This window comes from Agrilus planipennis, unplaced genomic scaffold, assembly GCF_000699045.2.
Source record: "Agrilus planipennis isolate EAB-ADULT unplaced genomic scaffold, Apla_2.0 scaffold128, whole genome shotgun sequence".
Classification (NCBI taxonomy): Eukaryota; Metazoa; Arthropoda; class Insecta; order Coleoptera; family Buprestidae; genus Agrilus; species Agrilus planipennis.
The window spans coordinates 662,539-675,520 of NW_020438862.1; the positions used below are offsets into that span (position 1 = coordinate 662,539).

Consider the following 12,982-nt stretch of genomic DNA (forward strand, 5'->3'; position numbering starts at 1 on the left):
AAAATCTGTAGTTTTGTTCTCTTACAGATTTAGTTGACATTTTCCCCGAACGTCACAATCTAGGAATTAGTTTTTTTTATAGAATTTCTTTCGCTTTTGTATATTTAGTTATAAGGAAATATTCCGTAAATGTTACATATATAGAATAGAAACATTTTATTAATTTATTTATTGGAAAAGTGCTCCAATCAATTAGTAGTGGTATTCAATTTTTATGAGAATATTTATTTATTAATTTACGGTTACTATTATCCTTACTGTACAGATCTAATAAAAAAATATAAAACCGTTGATAGAGCACATGAAAATTGTTGAGGCAAATTATATAGAAACAATTAGAAACGTTTGGATGGTGTTAGAGGAAGATGATAAAAATGATTAAAGATAAGGTTTCGTTATCCTTTCCTAGAAATATTTATTTTTTTGGAGAAAGTTATACATTTCAGGGTCGAGTTTGTCAATAAGGATAAATATTAAATAGATTAATTTTTTACATTGACAACGAATTTTTATTAGAAAATAACCTACTAAGGAAAAAGCGCCGCTGTGTTTTATAATCATAGGAAGAATTTAATTGTTTGAAGGAGTAATCGCTGGCAATAATTATGCTAGTAATTCATTACAATTTGCCTTGTCCGATGGATAAGAAATAATTTTTTTTAATTTGCTTAACTACAATTTACGTTGCGACGCTTTATTTGCTCTTCTAAGTGTAATTTATTGTCGTGGTGTCGCACCTTTGTATTATTGTCGACGAGCGGTCGATTCTAATTGAACACGTACGTTTTAAAATGTATTGTATTTGTCTAAACAACGAATGGAACATTTGGAAACTATAAATTTCTTACCCTTGATTACTTTCAAAGTTAGAAGCATTTGATAACCGAAGTAATACACCTATCGCTATCTGTAGTTCTGGAGTGTATATGTATGGTAAAACAGTTAAGTCAAATAATGTATGTATAGTTTAATTACTCATAGAAAAGTTATAAAAATAAAGTATTTTGGTGTTAATGGATTTTCGCAGAAGTTTAATTTAAACTTCGTATCGATTGTAAAATAAATCACGTATCTACGATAGAAGATTCTGCTAAAATTGAGGCGGTTTGTAATTGTTGCAAGTCATAAAATCTGTATGGCCCAAGGATAATAAGTCCCGTCTTGTTTATGGCGTACATATTTTATGTATTAGGCGAATGTCAAATTCATTTTTAACTACTCTAGGAAGTCGTAAATATATTATCCAGTTGTTCACCAATTGGTAAAGGTTTTCGCAGTACTGATGTTGATTCTGGCCTAAAAACCGTCGTCGGTTGGAGTTACTTCCTAACGTTTCGCTAGTATGAATGGTGAAATTCTTCAAAGGTCCTTCCTTCACCGACGTTGGATGGACGACGACGACAGTTTATCCAGTCGTCGTCCTTAGTAAATTTGCTGTCAATCATCATCATAAGGTCGTCAGTCCTAAGACCGGTTGGACACGTACCTCCACTCTTTCCTATCCTAAGCTAAACTTCGCATTTCCCTAAAACTAAAACAGCCCACATCCTTAACTATTTGTGAACAGTAATCTAATCTAGGTCTACCTCTACCCCTCCTAACTTCTGTTTCTGCCTCTAATATGTCTCTGACTAGACCTTCATGCCTGAGAAGGTGTCCTACCAACCTATCTCGCCTATTTTTTATTGACTTCCATAGAGTCATCTGTTCTCCTATTCTTTCTAATACCTCTTCATTTCTAACCTCTATCCACGGTATCCTCATCATTCGTCTGTAACACCACATTTCGAAGGCTTCTAACCATTTCTTTTCCGCCGCGCCCACTGTCCATGTTTCGCACCCGTACAACGCCGTGCTCCAAACATACACCCTTAACAACCTTTTTCGAATTTCTAAATTAACCGTTCGCGAGCATAGAAGTGACTTCTTTTTATTAAAGGCGACACGACCCTGCGCTATCCTCTGCTTTATATCCCTGCAACTCCTTCCATCCTGACTTATCTGACTTCCTAGATACTTAAAATGAGCCACTTCTTCTAATATTTCGTCTCCTCTTTCTCTTTATATTCACTCTTTCTCTAATTTTTCTTCCCTAGCATACCAGTATTTTTTGCTAACCAGGCTATAAAAGTTATAAAATAGAAATTTTTAATAAAATCGACTATTACTAGATCACCCCCAGTTATAAATCCTTATCTTAAGACATTTGGAATTACGAATGAACACATACAATTTTTGACTATTAACTATTTTTGAAGTTGTTATAAGAATTAAATTTAATTAGACTTGTTTATAGCCCATTCGATTTTTTGTTGTTGTCTACTTCGAGTCCATCATGTAGGTTTTACCACTCATAAAACATTTTTTATTAAGATCTGTAACCTTCAGTATAGGATAAGTAAGTGCTAAGTGGATATTCAACTTTTTCTTCTTGAATTTCGGAAAATAAATTTACCTAAATACCAAATTTGTAACCAACAATTTTGAATCGTCGTGTATACTGTTGATTCATTTTTATCTCCTTCAATATCATATTTATTGGGTTAGAAAACATGGGAAATACAGCAAGTAAAAGGAACAAACATTATGCATATTCATGATAAATAAAATCTTTAAATGAATGTTGAAGAATTGGAAAATTTTGAAGGTTACTTATTTTTACTCAGTATATTAATTTAACAGGTATTAAGTATAAGGTGCATGCATAATTATATATCCTCAGGTTTAGGGTTTTGAAGTGACTAATTAGAAACATTTATGACTAATAATTTTAAGGCAGAATTATCTACCTTTTTATAATTTTAACTTTTGCATAGGTAGTTACATATTTAAAACTGCACAAATTTATACTGAATAGAAACTGTTACATATTATCCTTTTTATATAAGACGTAGAATGAAAACGAAGCAAATAAAAGCAGATTTTCACATTCACCTTGTTGTTTGCGATTAAAAACTAGGATAATAAAAAGAATCATGGTAATAATAAAATCAGTGCAATTAGAGATTAGAGTGAACATTCTCTTTTTTTGTTAACATTAATAAATAATAATTGAACGAATAATAAAACGGTTTTTAAGCTAAGGAACTCTTATATGTATTGCAAAGGTTCTTTATATCAAAATCGGTAACACTTACTTAATATTATTTGGTAATTTTTTTTATTTTTAAGTTACAAAAAAGTATTTCCTTATCGCTTAATGCATACCTAGCATAAGCGTTAAAGATTTCGTATTAAAAAATCATTTTTTTCTTTTCAAAAGCCGTCAAAAGCCTGTAAAATCGTAATTAAAAATGTCTCAAAATTTCTTATTCAAATGAATTTATAAATGCTGTAATTATTACAGGCTCATCATCATTACTGTAACGGTTTACGTCACGGGGACGGTCAAATACCTAAAAGTATCTACTTATAGGTGCTTATTTAATAAAAGTAATAATTAAATTTTATCAATAGCAGGTACTTTACATAATAAATAAATAAATGCGCACCGCGTTAATTAGTTCAACTATTTTATGCGATTAACTTTGTGTCTTTTTTTTTTTGTTTTTGAAAAACTCGAGGCGTTATCGGACTCTGCCATAATTAGAGTCTTTTGTTTTTCGTCTGGCTTCTTGATGTGTTTTTGATTATAAAACGTTCTTGATGCTGTCAATCTATAGGATACAACATGTAAAAAAATGCATTGACTTGGTTTACATGTGCAGTATTATACAGGTAAGGCAAAAAGTTCACCGAACATAGGAATTACTCATTTCTTTGTCGGCGTTTTTTCTTTTTATGTGTCGCACGAAGGAAAATGTACAACTTATTATTTATACGATAATTGTACGAATTTTCCTATATTACTTTGAATTTTTCAAGAAATGATACATATAACAGAAAATCCTTACGGTCAGTTTTCAACTCGCCGCTAGTGTATATTCAATGGAAATGGAAAAAAGATATAAGTATATTATATACCCTCTATGTAGGCATCTCTTTGGGCGAGTAAATTAACATTCGATTGTTGTGGAATATAATTATAAAGAAAACCCTAAAGTTACCCTGATGGTGAAGGAAACCCTTCAAAAATGTTGGAAAATGCAGATTGAACGTCCAGCGAAAATTGGTTTTCTGTTTGTTTAAATGAATGATGAACTTTGATGTACAAATACGTAAAAACATTAAGTAATGTATACTTGTGGAAAACTAATAATTATTGCGTTGCCTTTCAAGTGCTTTTTATATTAACAATCGGTATCAGCAGTCAATGTACCTAGAGATCAATATACTTATCAAGGTTTTACTTTCTGTTAAAAATCAAATAAAAAGAATAAGATTTATATTTGCTGATCCGATATAAAATCTGCGTACTTCTTAATTAACTTTTCAATAAACAAAACCCTTCATCTTTATTGTTTATACATAATATGCACATATCATTTACCGGATGTTATGTATAAATTTGTTTTCATGCAACATATGATGATAATAAGATGCTTTCAATTTATTAAAACATGTGTGTATAATTAATTGTAAGTTTGTTATTTAGTATTAGGACGTACTACTTTTAAACAATGTTTTTCTTTTGTCAAGTACCTTTACTAAACATCATTTTCCTTTCTGTCGTGTTTACAAAATTTATTGTAACGTATTTTTAATCGTTTTCATCTTCTACTAAATAGGTATAATAGCTGCACAATATTTAAAATCGGTAAATTAATTAACGTAGGCCCCTATTATTAATTTAAAATTTGAAAAATCGATTATGTTTTCTGAAACCCTCATAATAAAATGATAATAATAGGTCCATCTGAAAACATCTACATACTTCTATGATGACTGTCCTAAATTAAATGAACTCTTAAAATGTTTTTAAACAGAGAATGCCCCCCCCCCCATATATTCGATATATACACTAACGGCGAATTGGGAACCAAACAAAACCAATAATGAAAAGAAGAAATGTTTATTACTGTCTTCAATAAACGTTTTGTCTGGCTTGTATAAGCGCAATTTTTTTAATTAGTTATACTTTTTTAAATGTTTATATATTTAAATATTTTTTTATTTTACGTAATAATTTATAATTGGTCGAGGAGGCCATTTTTGTTTGGTGGGCGTATAAGGAGTTTTAAAAGTTATAAATTTTGAAAAGTTGGTTGTTCGATTTGCATTGGTTGCGTTAATGCGCATGTTCGTCACATGTGCTCAGTCATATCATACTCTAGTCGGCTCTTTCGAAAGTTGACAAGGAATTACAGAATTAGTGTTTGTTGCGATCGCGACGTAAGAACAGCGGTGATTGTTAAAAAACAAACGAAAAAATGTTCACAAAAGTTTCCATCAACCTTCTGTTGATATCTTGAGTTTAGTGCCGACAAACTAAAAGCTTAATAATTCTAGTCAACGCAGTTTTCGCAAAAGTTGTGATTTAATGCGGGCCATTTTCTACAGAGTACCTCAACATAATACGCAAATAAAGACTTTATAAAGTGTCGAAATTCTTGTGATATTAACGTACTACACGAAAGTATTTTTATTAAGGTGAGATTTTCCTTTACGTTGCATTTTCTTTTGTAATGTGTAACACTCGAATTAAACAAAGACGTTACGTTGGTGCCTTTAACTACATCCAGTGTGTGTAGTTATGTTGATTATCTAAATAAAACGTGATTTTGACACCAATTAGCACATTGGTGATAAAATGGATTTGGTATAAGCACAAAGTAGGTGTTGTGTACATAACGCGTTCTTTTAAACAAAAGCTCCTATAAATGTTTAAACATCAAACAGATCACTTTTTACAATGAGCTCTGTACTCTGCTATAATTCAACAAAAATATTATCACCATCATATAGATACCTAGTACGTCGCTACTTTCAATTCCGCCTAGTCGTTTCCTAAAACTTTTCCAAAGGAATTAACTAACGGTTAGGCGGATTGTAATGTAGTAAAGCAAATAAGTCGTATAATGTCCAATAAATTATTGTATATTTCTATTACCACTTGGAATTTCTAGAAATTGAAGTAACTAAAGCGTCACTCAGTACCAAAAACCGCCTAGGCGGAATTGAAAGTAAGGAATTGTTCGTAATGGCTCCGACATGTACACAAACAGTACCATAATATACATGTATAGGTATTTATGTATAATGTACACACTTAAAACACGCGTTTTATCGTTCTATAAACTAGACCAATCTTCCTCAATTAATCATTATTGGTCTTGTTTGTTTATTGTGTTGTATTACACCATTATAATGTATACGAACGTTTAATGGGCATGTTTGTTTAAATGTATATAGATGTATAGTTGCTGCATTTAATCTGTAATCTTAATCTCCTTCGATACAAAATGCCATTCATTCATTTGTAATAAAAGTACAAACACAAAACAGCAGCAGCAGAGTATTTATTTGTAAGTGTCGCACATTTTCAATAATAAATTAAATATTATGTGAATAAGATTTGAATGTGTAAGAGCTCTTTCATGTAACATCCCACTCCACTCTAGTACTTTACCATCAATTTCGATTGGGCCCAATAAAAGTGCAATTTTTTTTTTAATTTTTCACCCGGTGTTCATTTGTTTTAATTAGAAAATATCGTCACATGCATTTCGTTTTTTACTTTTCTGGTACAGAGTCTTAAAAATCTTAATCTTTTTTATGATTTTGCGTGTCATTTTAGATGTAACAGACTGTAGTTAAAGACAGATATCTTGTGTAAGAAATTTTTTTTATTAAAGCTTAAAAATCGTAATCATCTTTACGATTTCATAATTTTTCGGTGCGTATCTCATTTTCCATTGAGCAAAGTAACTACAAATTCTTTTAGGGTCGAAGTATGATACGAAATCTGTAATTTGATATCAGTCTCGTACGAGCATTACAATATTACAGTTTAAACTATTTAATTAAGTGGCAATAAAAGATAACGTTATTGTTAATAGTTTCCTACACGACGGCAGCGATGTTTTTCATGTGCAAAAACAATAAACAGTGAGTTTATTACCTTGAGTAAACAGACAAGAAAAAGAGACAAACGTTCTGTAAACTATAGTAACATAAAACGATGTTTCTATTTACACAATATGCATATAAGTGTGGTACGCACATATTATTCATAGAAAAGTCATTAATTAAGTTATTATATTACCGAAGCATACCAATCGTCGCAAAATGATTATTAAATACATATTACATTGCGCTCTAAAGAAAAACAAAATTAATATGTCCAGTTAAAGAACTTTTGAACTTTCACAAATTCGTAGAAAAATGTCAAAGTGCCGCTATGGTAAAGGTCGTAAAATGCGTTAATCAAATCGTATGGAACTGAAAGTATTTTAATTCCAAAAGAATCGGCAGAATATTGTAATTTCCCTAACTATGTTCGATTCTGAACTAGCCACTAGTATAAATATATATGTAGTTTGATGGTTAATGGAAAAATATTTGCATCTAAATAGTTATGTGCACTTTTCGATGCTTTATTTATTCATTCATTTATTATGTATTGAAACTTGAAAATATTTCTAGCTACTCATCATTCGGATGAATAATAATAGATAAGTTTGTTTGTGAAGTCACATTTTGTATCTTGATTGGACACATTGCTGATGCATTGCTACGTCGGCGTTGTCGCGCTCACAAAAACACATGTCTAAACATGTGTCCTGTTACAATGCACCTAGCGTAACTAAATCAATGTCTAATGTGTATACGTAGTTGCTATTTATTAGGTAAATGTAAAAGAATCAGCGTTGCAAGAGTCAAAGTTCCGATTGCTACTTCAGGGAAACAATTTTGTAGTTTTTTCCAAAGTTTGAAAAGCTTGCACCTTATACATATGTGTAGGTATTAATATATGTAATTATTGTGTCATCAGCTATCCCAGTTACAGGACAATAACGCGTTTTTCTGGCGTTTTTATTCACTAATGTCTTAGTAAAGTCGAATAAAATATTGCAAAGCTTTAAAGCCTTTAAAAACTAAATCTTGTCTTGTCCTACATTTTTGAATGAATAATAGTTAATTCATAATTTGCCAATTAATTATTCCAAGGAACTCATTGCAGTGCTTTATCCAAAAAAAGGTCTTTAAGTAATAAAACTAAAGCGTTGATTTTACCGATCACAATAAAATTCCACAAATACCTACGGAGTTATACTTAAGTATAGAAATAAATACTTTTGCTACTGGCAATTATTTCGAATTAATTTAAGCCACGAGCGATTAAGCAATTAAGAAGTTAGCATTTGGCTTGTAGTTTACATAAATATTCTAGAAAATGGTTGTTCTGAAAAACTTATTTTGTAGGAGAGCCAGCCGGCATATTATTTGTGTTAAGTTGTTTAACATATTTATATAAGTATATGAAATCTTAGCTTTTCGTGTTTTAAATGTTCTTATATTTTTATAATAATTTCTGAATGAATTATGTAAGTGAACTCATCCGAAAAATTCAACTGTCTAGAAACAATAAATTCTATTATTACACATGACAACCACTATGCAAGCAGTTTGAATTTTGTTTATTCAACGATATTAATACACATAATCGTTTAAATTCATTTGTTGAATAACAACAATCGTGTTTACAACACTCGATAACAAAGTTCAATAGCTTTTGTAAGTTTAAAAACTATCTCTATATGTTTATGTTCTTTTCGAATACTACACTTACATGTATATTATGTTGAAATTGTGGCTTTCTTTCTTTTTTTTTTCATAACTTTCTTACCTTGATAATTGTTTCGTCAGTTTATAGCTTCATTAGATTTTAGACAATTACTTTTTCACTTGTTTCTTTTACTTCTGAAGAAGCCACAGAGGCGAAATAATTATGAAGGCAATAATAACAAAGGGTGCAAATTATAAATGGTTTTAATTTTGAATGAACAACAAGAGAAGTTTAAATGTTTACTATTTCAGAAGGTACAACGTCCAAATAAATATCATTATGTTTACAATTTATTATGCAAATTATGCCTGAGTCACCTACATTGTTAACCAAAATAGTTTTTTGGATTAATAATGGACTTTATTAAAAGCAGAATGTAACCTTTTTTATGTTCAATCTTTGTTGCTTTTGAATGTTACTAGACGCTTTGCTTTTATCGTAATAAGGAAGCGACATGTCGGAAACAAATCTTATACGTATAGTAAGTCTGCGTGTTCTATTTAAGAGTATGATGAACTACTATAAACTGTGTACTCAACCCCATCTGCAGGATATTGCTGCATATTGTGGAATTAAAAACTTTTGTAGCAATATTCTGCAGATGGCGTTGAGACGTTGATTCCAGTGATTCATAAAACGCTGTAAACTATTTGTTATCAAAAAAAGTAGAAACGATAGTTCTAATTATTGTAGGACGTCTTTTTCTTCAAAAACTTCTTAGACAAATACTGGGTAATATTGTTGTTGAACTTTGGATTCTGTCTATAAAGTGATAATGAATGACTAAAGGGGTAATTCAACTGATTTAATGTAATCACTGACGCGTTTATGGAAGGCGAGTTATTTTGTTTACAGGAAGCTTTTATGCAATGTCAGTTTAAATATTGTAAATGCTTTAGATGTCCGTATTTCATATTCATGTCGGAGGGAAAACATTCATGTTTTTCATCGGTGAGGATATTAAGCAAACCTTCTTTTCCACAAAAAAATGAAAATTGAATACTCTAAGGTAGCTCTCTAAAAGCTCATGTCAGTTTTGGTATAAAAGAACACATATTCTCGTTTGATTTTACTCTCAAAAATGTTTTATTTATTGAATTAATATTACATTATAGACATTAATTTTAACAAATCTCCATACGTGTTTGTGTACGTACGTATATTATGCTAAAATTTTATAATTAATAATCAACGACTTGACGAGGTCGTACATTATCCAAGGTGAAAAGTTGTTGTGCAAGGACTAAATTTGGGAATATAAGTTGCTCGTTTATTTGGAAAACAAGCTAAATTTCTTCAAAAAAACAGTCAATTAAAAAGCTTAATTTTCGTTTTGTTTCCTTTGGGCGGTTGTGTTTATAAATAATAATTGTTATTAGTTTATTGAACGGGATTGATTATTGATTTATACCTTCATCGGATTATAAAAAGGGTGTTGTGTTATATTATGCAAGTTTTTTTGTTCGTCGATTCCGTCGCAAACTAAAAAAGGTCAACAAAACAAATTATAGCCGGCAAAATGGACGTCAGAAACTTAATTGCAGTCATTAAAAAATACAAACTGTAAATATGAGCGGGCACAACAGAGAAGAGCTTACATTAATCTTGGTTTGAAATAAAAACATGAGCAATTTTTAACTTTATTGTATAAATAGGTTGATGGAAAATGAAAATATAACCCACCTAAACGTACATTTTTTTCTATAATTAGTTATTTATTAATATACAATCCATGTCGTAGTCCACTTTAAATATGTGAAAGTTATGCAGCCAAATGAACATGCATGTACAGAGTACAGTAGTGAGTAGGTGTATGGGTTTTAGAAGATACTACAAATGGCGCAATAAACGCCATCTGTAGTACGATGCTACATTTTTAGGATTACGTATGCTCCAACAAGGTCCACTTGTGTGGATATCTACTTGCTGAAAACGAATCCCGGCCAACCTCAACGTGATAGGCACGTTATCTTAATCGAATAAAGTAATTCGAAGTGGTCTGTATTCGAAACTGCCAGACGCGGATCGCAATTTCGATCTTTTTGGATCTCATCAGCGCGTCGATTCGCATCGTGCTACAGATGGCGTTTACGGCGCCATTTGTAGTATCTTCTAAAACGCACTGTTAAGACAGTAAAAGGTAAAGGTAAAAGTTGGTCTGTGTTCTGTCGGAGCTGCCTGCGACGCGCTGATGAGATCTAAAAAGATCGAAATCGCGATCCGCGTCTGGCAGTTTCGACAGAATACAGACCACTTCGAATCATTTTATTAGGTGTATGGGTTTAATGTGGCTGCAGCATATGCAGCGAGAACATTATGTTTCTCTGATATACTATTCATAATTTTCTGTGTGCCAAAGTTTCTGTTTATGCATTTCTCCTAAAGAATCAGAAGAAAAATTCGTTTCTGTATAGTCAGTTCCCTTTTCCGTCTTATCCTTAAGTCTTCTTTCAATACGTCGTTTTCTCGCCGCGGTAGGAGAATATATTTTTAGGAAAATACCCTCCGCTCGATTGATTTTTTGAAAAAAAGAAAACCAGGAAATATCGCCAACAAATTTAAATTAAGTAGTTATCAAATAATGACGGTACCTACAGAATTCATACAAAGAAAGCACATTCCCATTTCGTGACTATCGAACTTAAAAATACATTATTTAAATCGTTTAAGTAAATGTTGTTGTTTCATAAATAAGGCTTAGTAAAGCGATACGCATCAGAAGAAGAAGAATTTTATAACGACGGTCGTCAAGGTAATTCCGATAGTTGGAAATGTATTAACAAAATTAAAATCCTTTAAAATTCAAGGTAGAATGGTCATTAACACGACTGCTTTCGAAAAACCTGCTCAATATTACCAATGCACTAATATCTATCTCTATCGTGTTGGCCAACTCGAAAGTTTATTTCTGATATCCACGTGAATATTTAAAGACTGCTCTGTACGACCCAGAACACTTACAAATAATATAAATAATTCGTGTTTGATGAATTTATGATGTACATAACATATATTTTAACGGCCTAAATTACATGAGTTAGATTTTTTTATAGCTCTTCTGTATGTTTTTAAAACTTTATAAATTATTTTTATCATTATATGATTAAGCAGAAGCGAAATGCTTCAGTAATTGTGAATTAAAAGTGAGATGATGGTATCAGTATTTTATAGTCATCTAGGCGAAGGCCTTGATAATAATTTTGTTAACTACATTTTTATCTCTCAAATTACCTGCCTGCAAATTTGCACTATCTTATCAACTTAACTCATGTGTTTGCCGAGCAATATTTTATACATTATAATTTTAAGGTCTTTATTTTATAAACGTACATATTTATATTTGTGGATCCATACTCAAATATAGAGGGTATGTTTTGCATTAAAACTTAAAAAATCATGGCAGTCAAGGTGTTACATACGTAAACATATACTTTTGTACGAATATTTAATTGTAAATTTTTATTTTTCTTTTTTTTTTTTAAGTTTCACGAATGCTGTATTTTTTTCAGGTTCCTCCAAAATGACTATGTGCACTATTTCTACAATAACTTCCCACGCTCATTGTAAAGACCGCAGAGCAGATCGTAGGGTAATTGGGGGTAAACGGGTGGCCGCAAAAAATTTACCCGGAAAAATTCGAGCTGCTACCCGAAGAAGTTTAGATCCATGCGATAATTCCAACGACAGTGGTTTAGGGTATATTTATTTAATTTTTTTTTATCTTTAATAAGATTAATTTTTTCATTTTTTGGCGTTAAGGCATCCAAATGATCGATTGTGTCAAGGTATCAAAAGTTGAAATTAATTGATTGCGTATTATTTGATTTGAGAGCAAATTGATCGAATTTCAACCACACACTATTTAAATTAATTCTCGGCTTTTTTGCACTCTGTGTAATAACTCGGAAAAAGTGGTAAACAATTTTCTTTTTCCTTCATTCTTTGTCATTCAAAATATTTACCGGTTTTATAAATATGCATGTTTGTAAGAAGAATATTTTATATATTCTTAAAATTTACAAATATGCAAATTAAATGGACAAACGTATAAATATAGATACAAATAAAGTAAAAGCGCCTTTGAAAATTTCAGTAATATTTATTGAGGTATGTATTATGTGAAATATTAAAACTGTTAGAAACATTCTGTTGGTAAATACGTTCATTAGATATACAAATTAAAATTACTACAGGTCTTTTGCAATTTAAATGTCTTTAGCTCTACAAGTTTTCCATTGTAAATTAAAAAGTTTGTGATGGTAAATGTAGAAAAATACGAACTAAGGAAGAAAGTCAATTTCTCCTTTGTTATGC

General features: G+C 30.9%; 1 protein-coding gene across 4 annotated transcripts in view; it reads left to right on the plus strand.

Moving 5' to 3' along the window:
* The window catches only part of LOC108738118 (uncharacterized protein YMR317W), a 77,544-nt gene that overhangs the window by 50,232 nt on the left and 14,330 nt on the right, over positions 1-12,982 (plus strand). For 3 of the 4 annotated variants that reach the window (XM_025974050.1, XM_025974043.1, XM_025974042.1), the window contains exon 2: positions 12,178-12,364. In XM_025974050.1, the coding sequence (XP_025829835.1) occupies positions 12,189-12,364 (176 nt within the window). In that variant the 5' untranslated portion in view covers positions 12,178-12,188. Of the gene's footprint in view, positions 1-5,242; positions 5,530-12,177; positions 12,365-12,982 lie in introns of those variants that run through there. The other variant, XM_025974047.1, reaches the window with a different exon arrangement.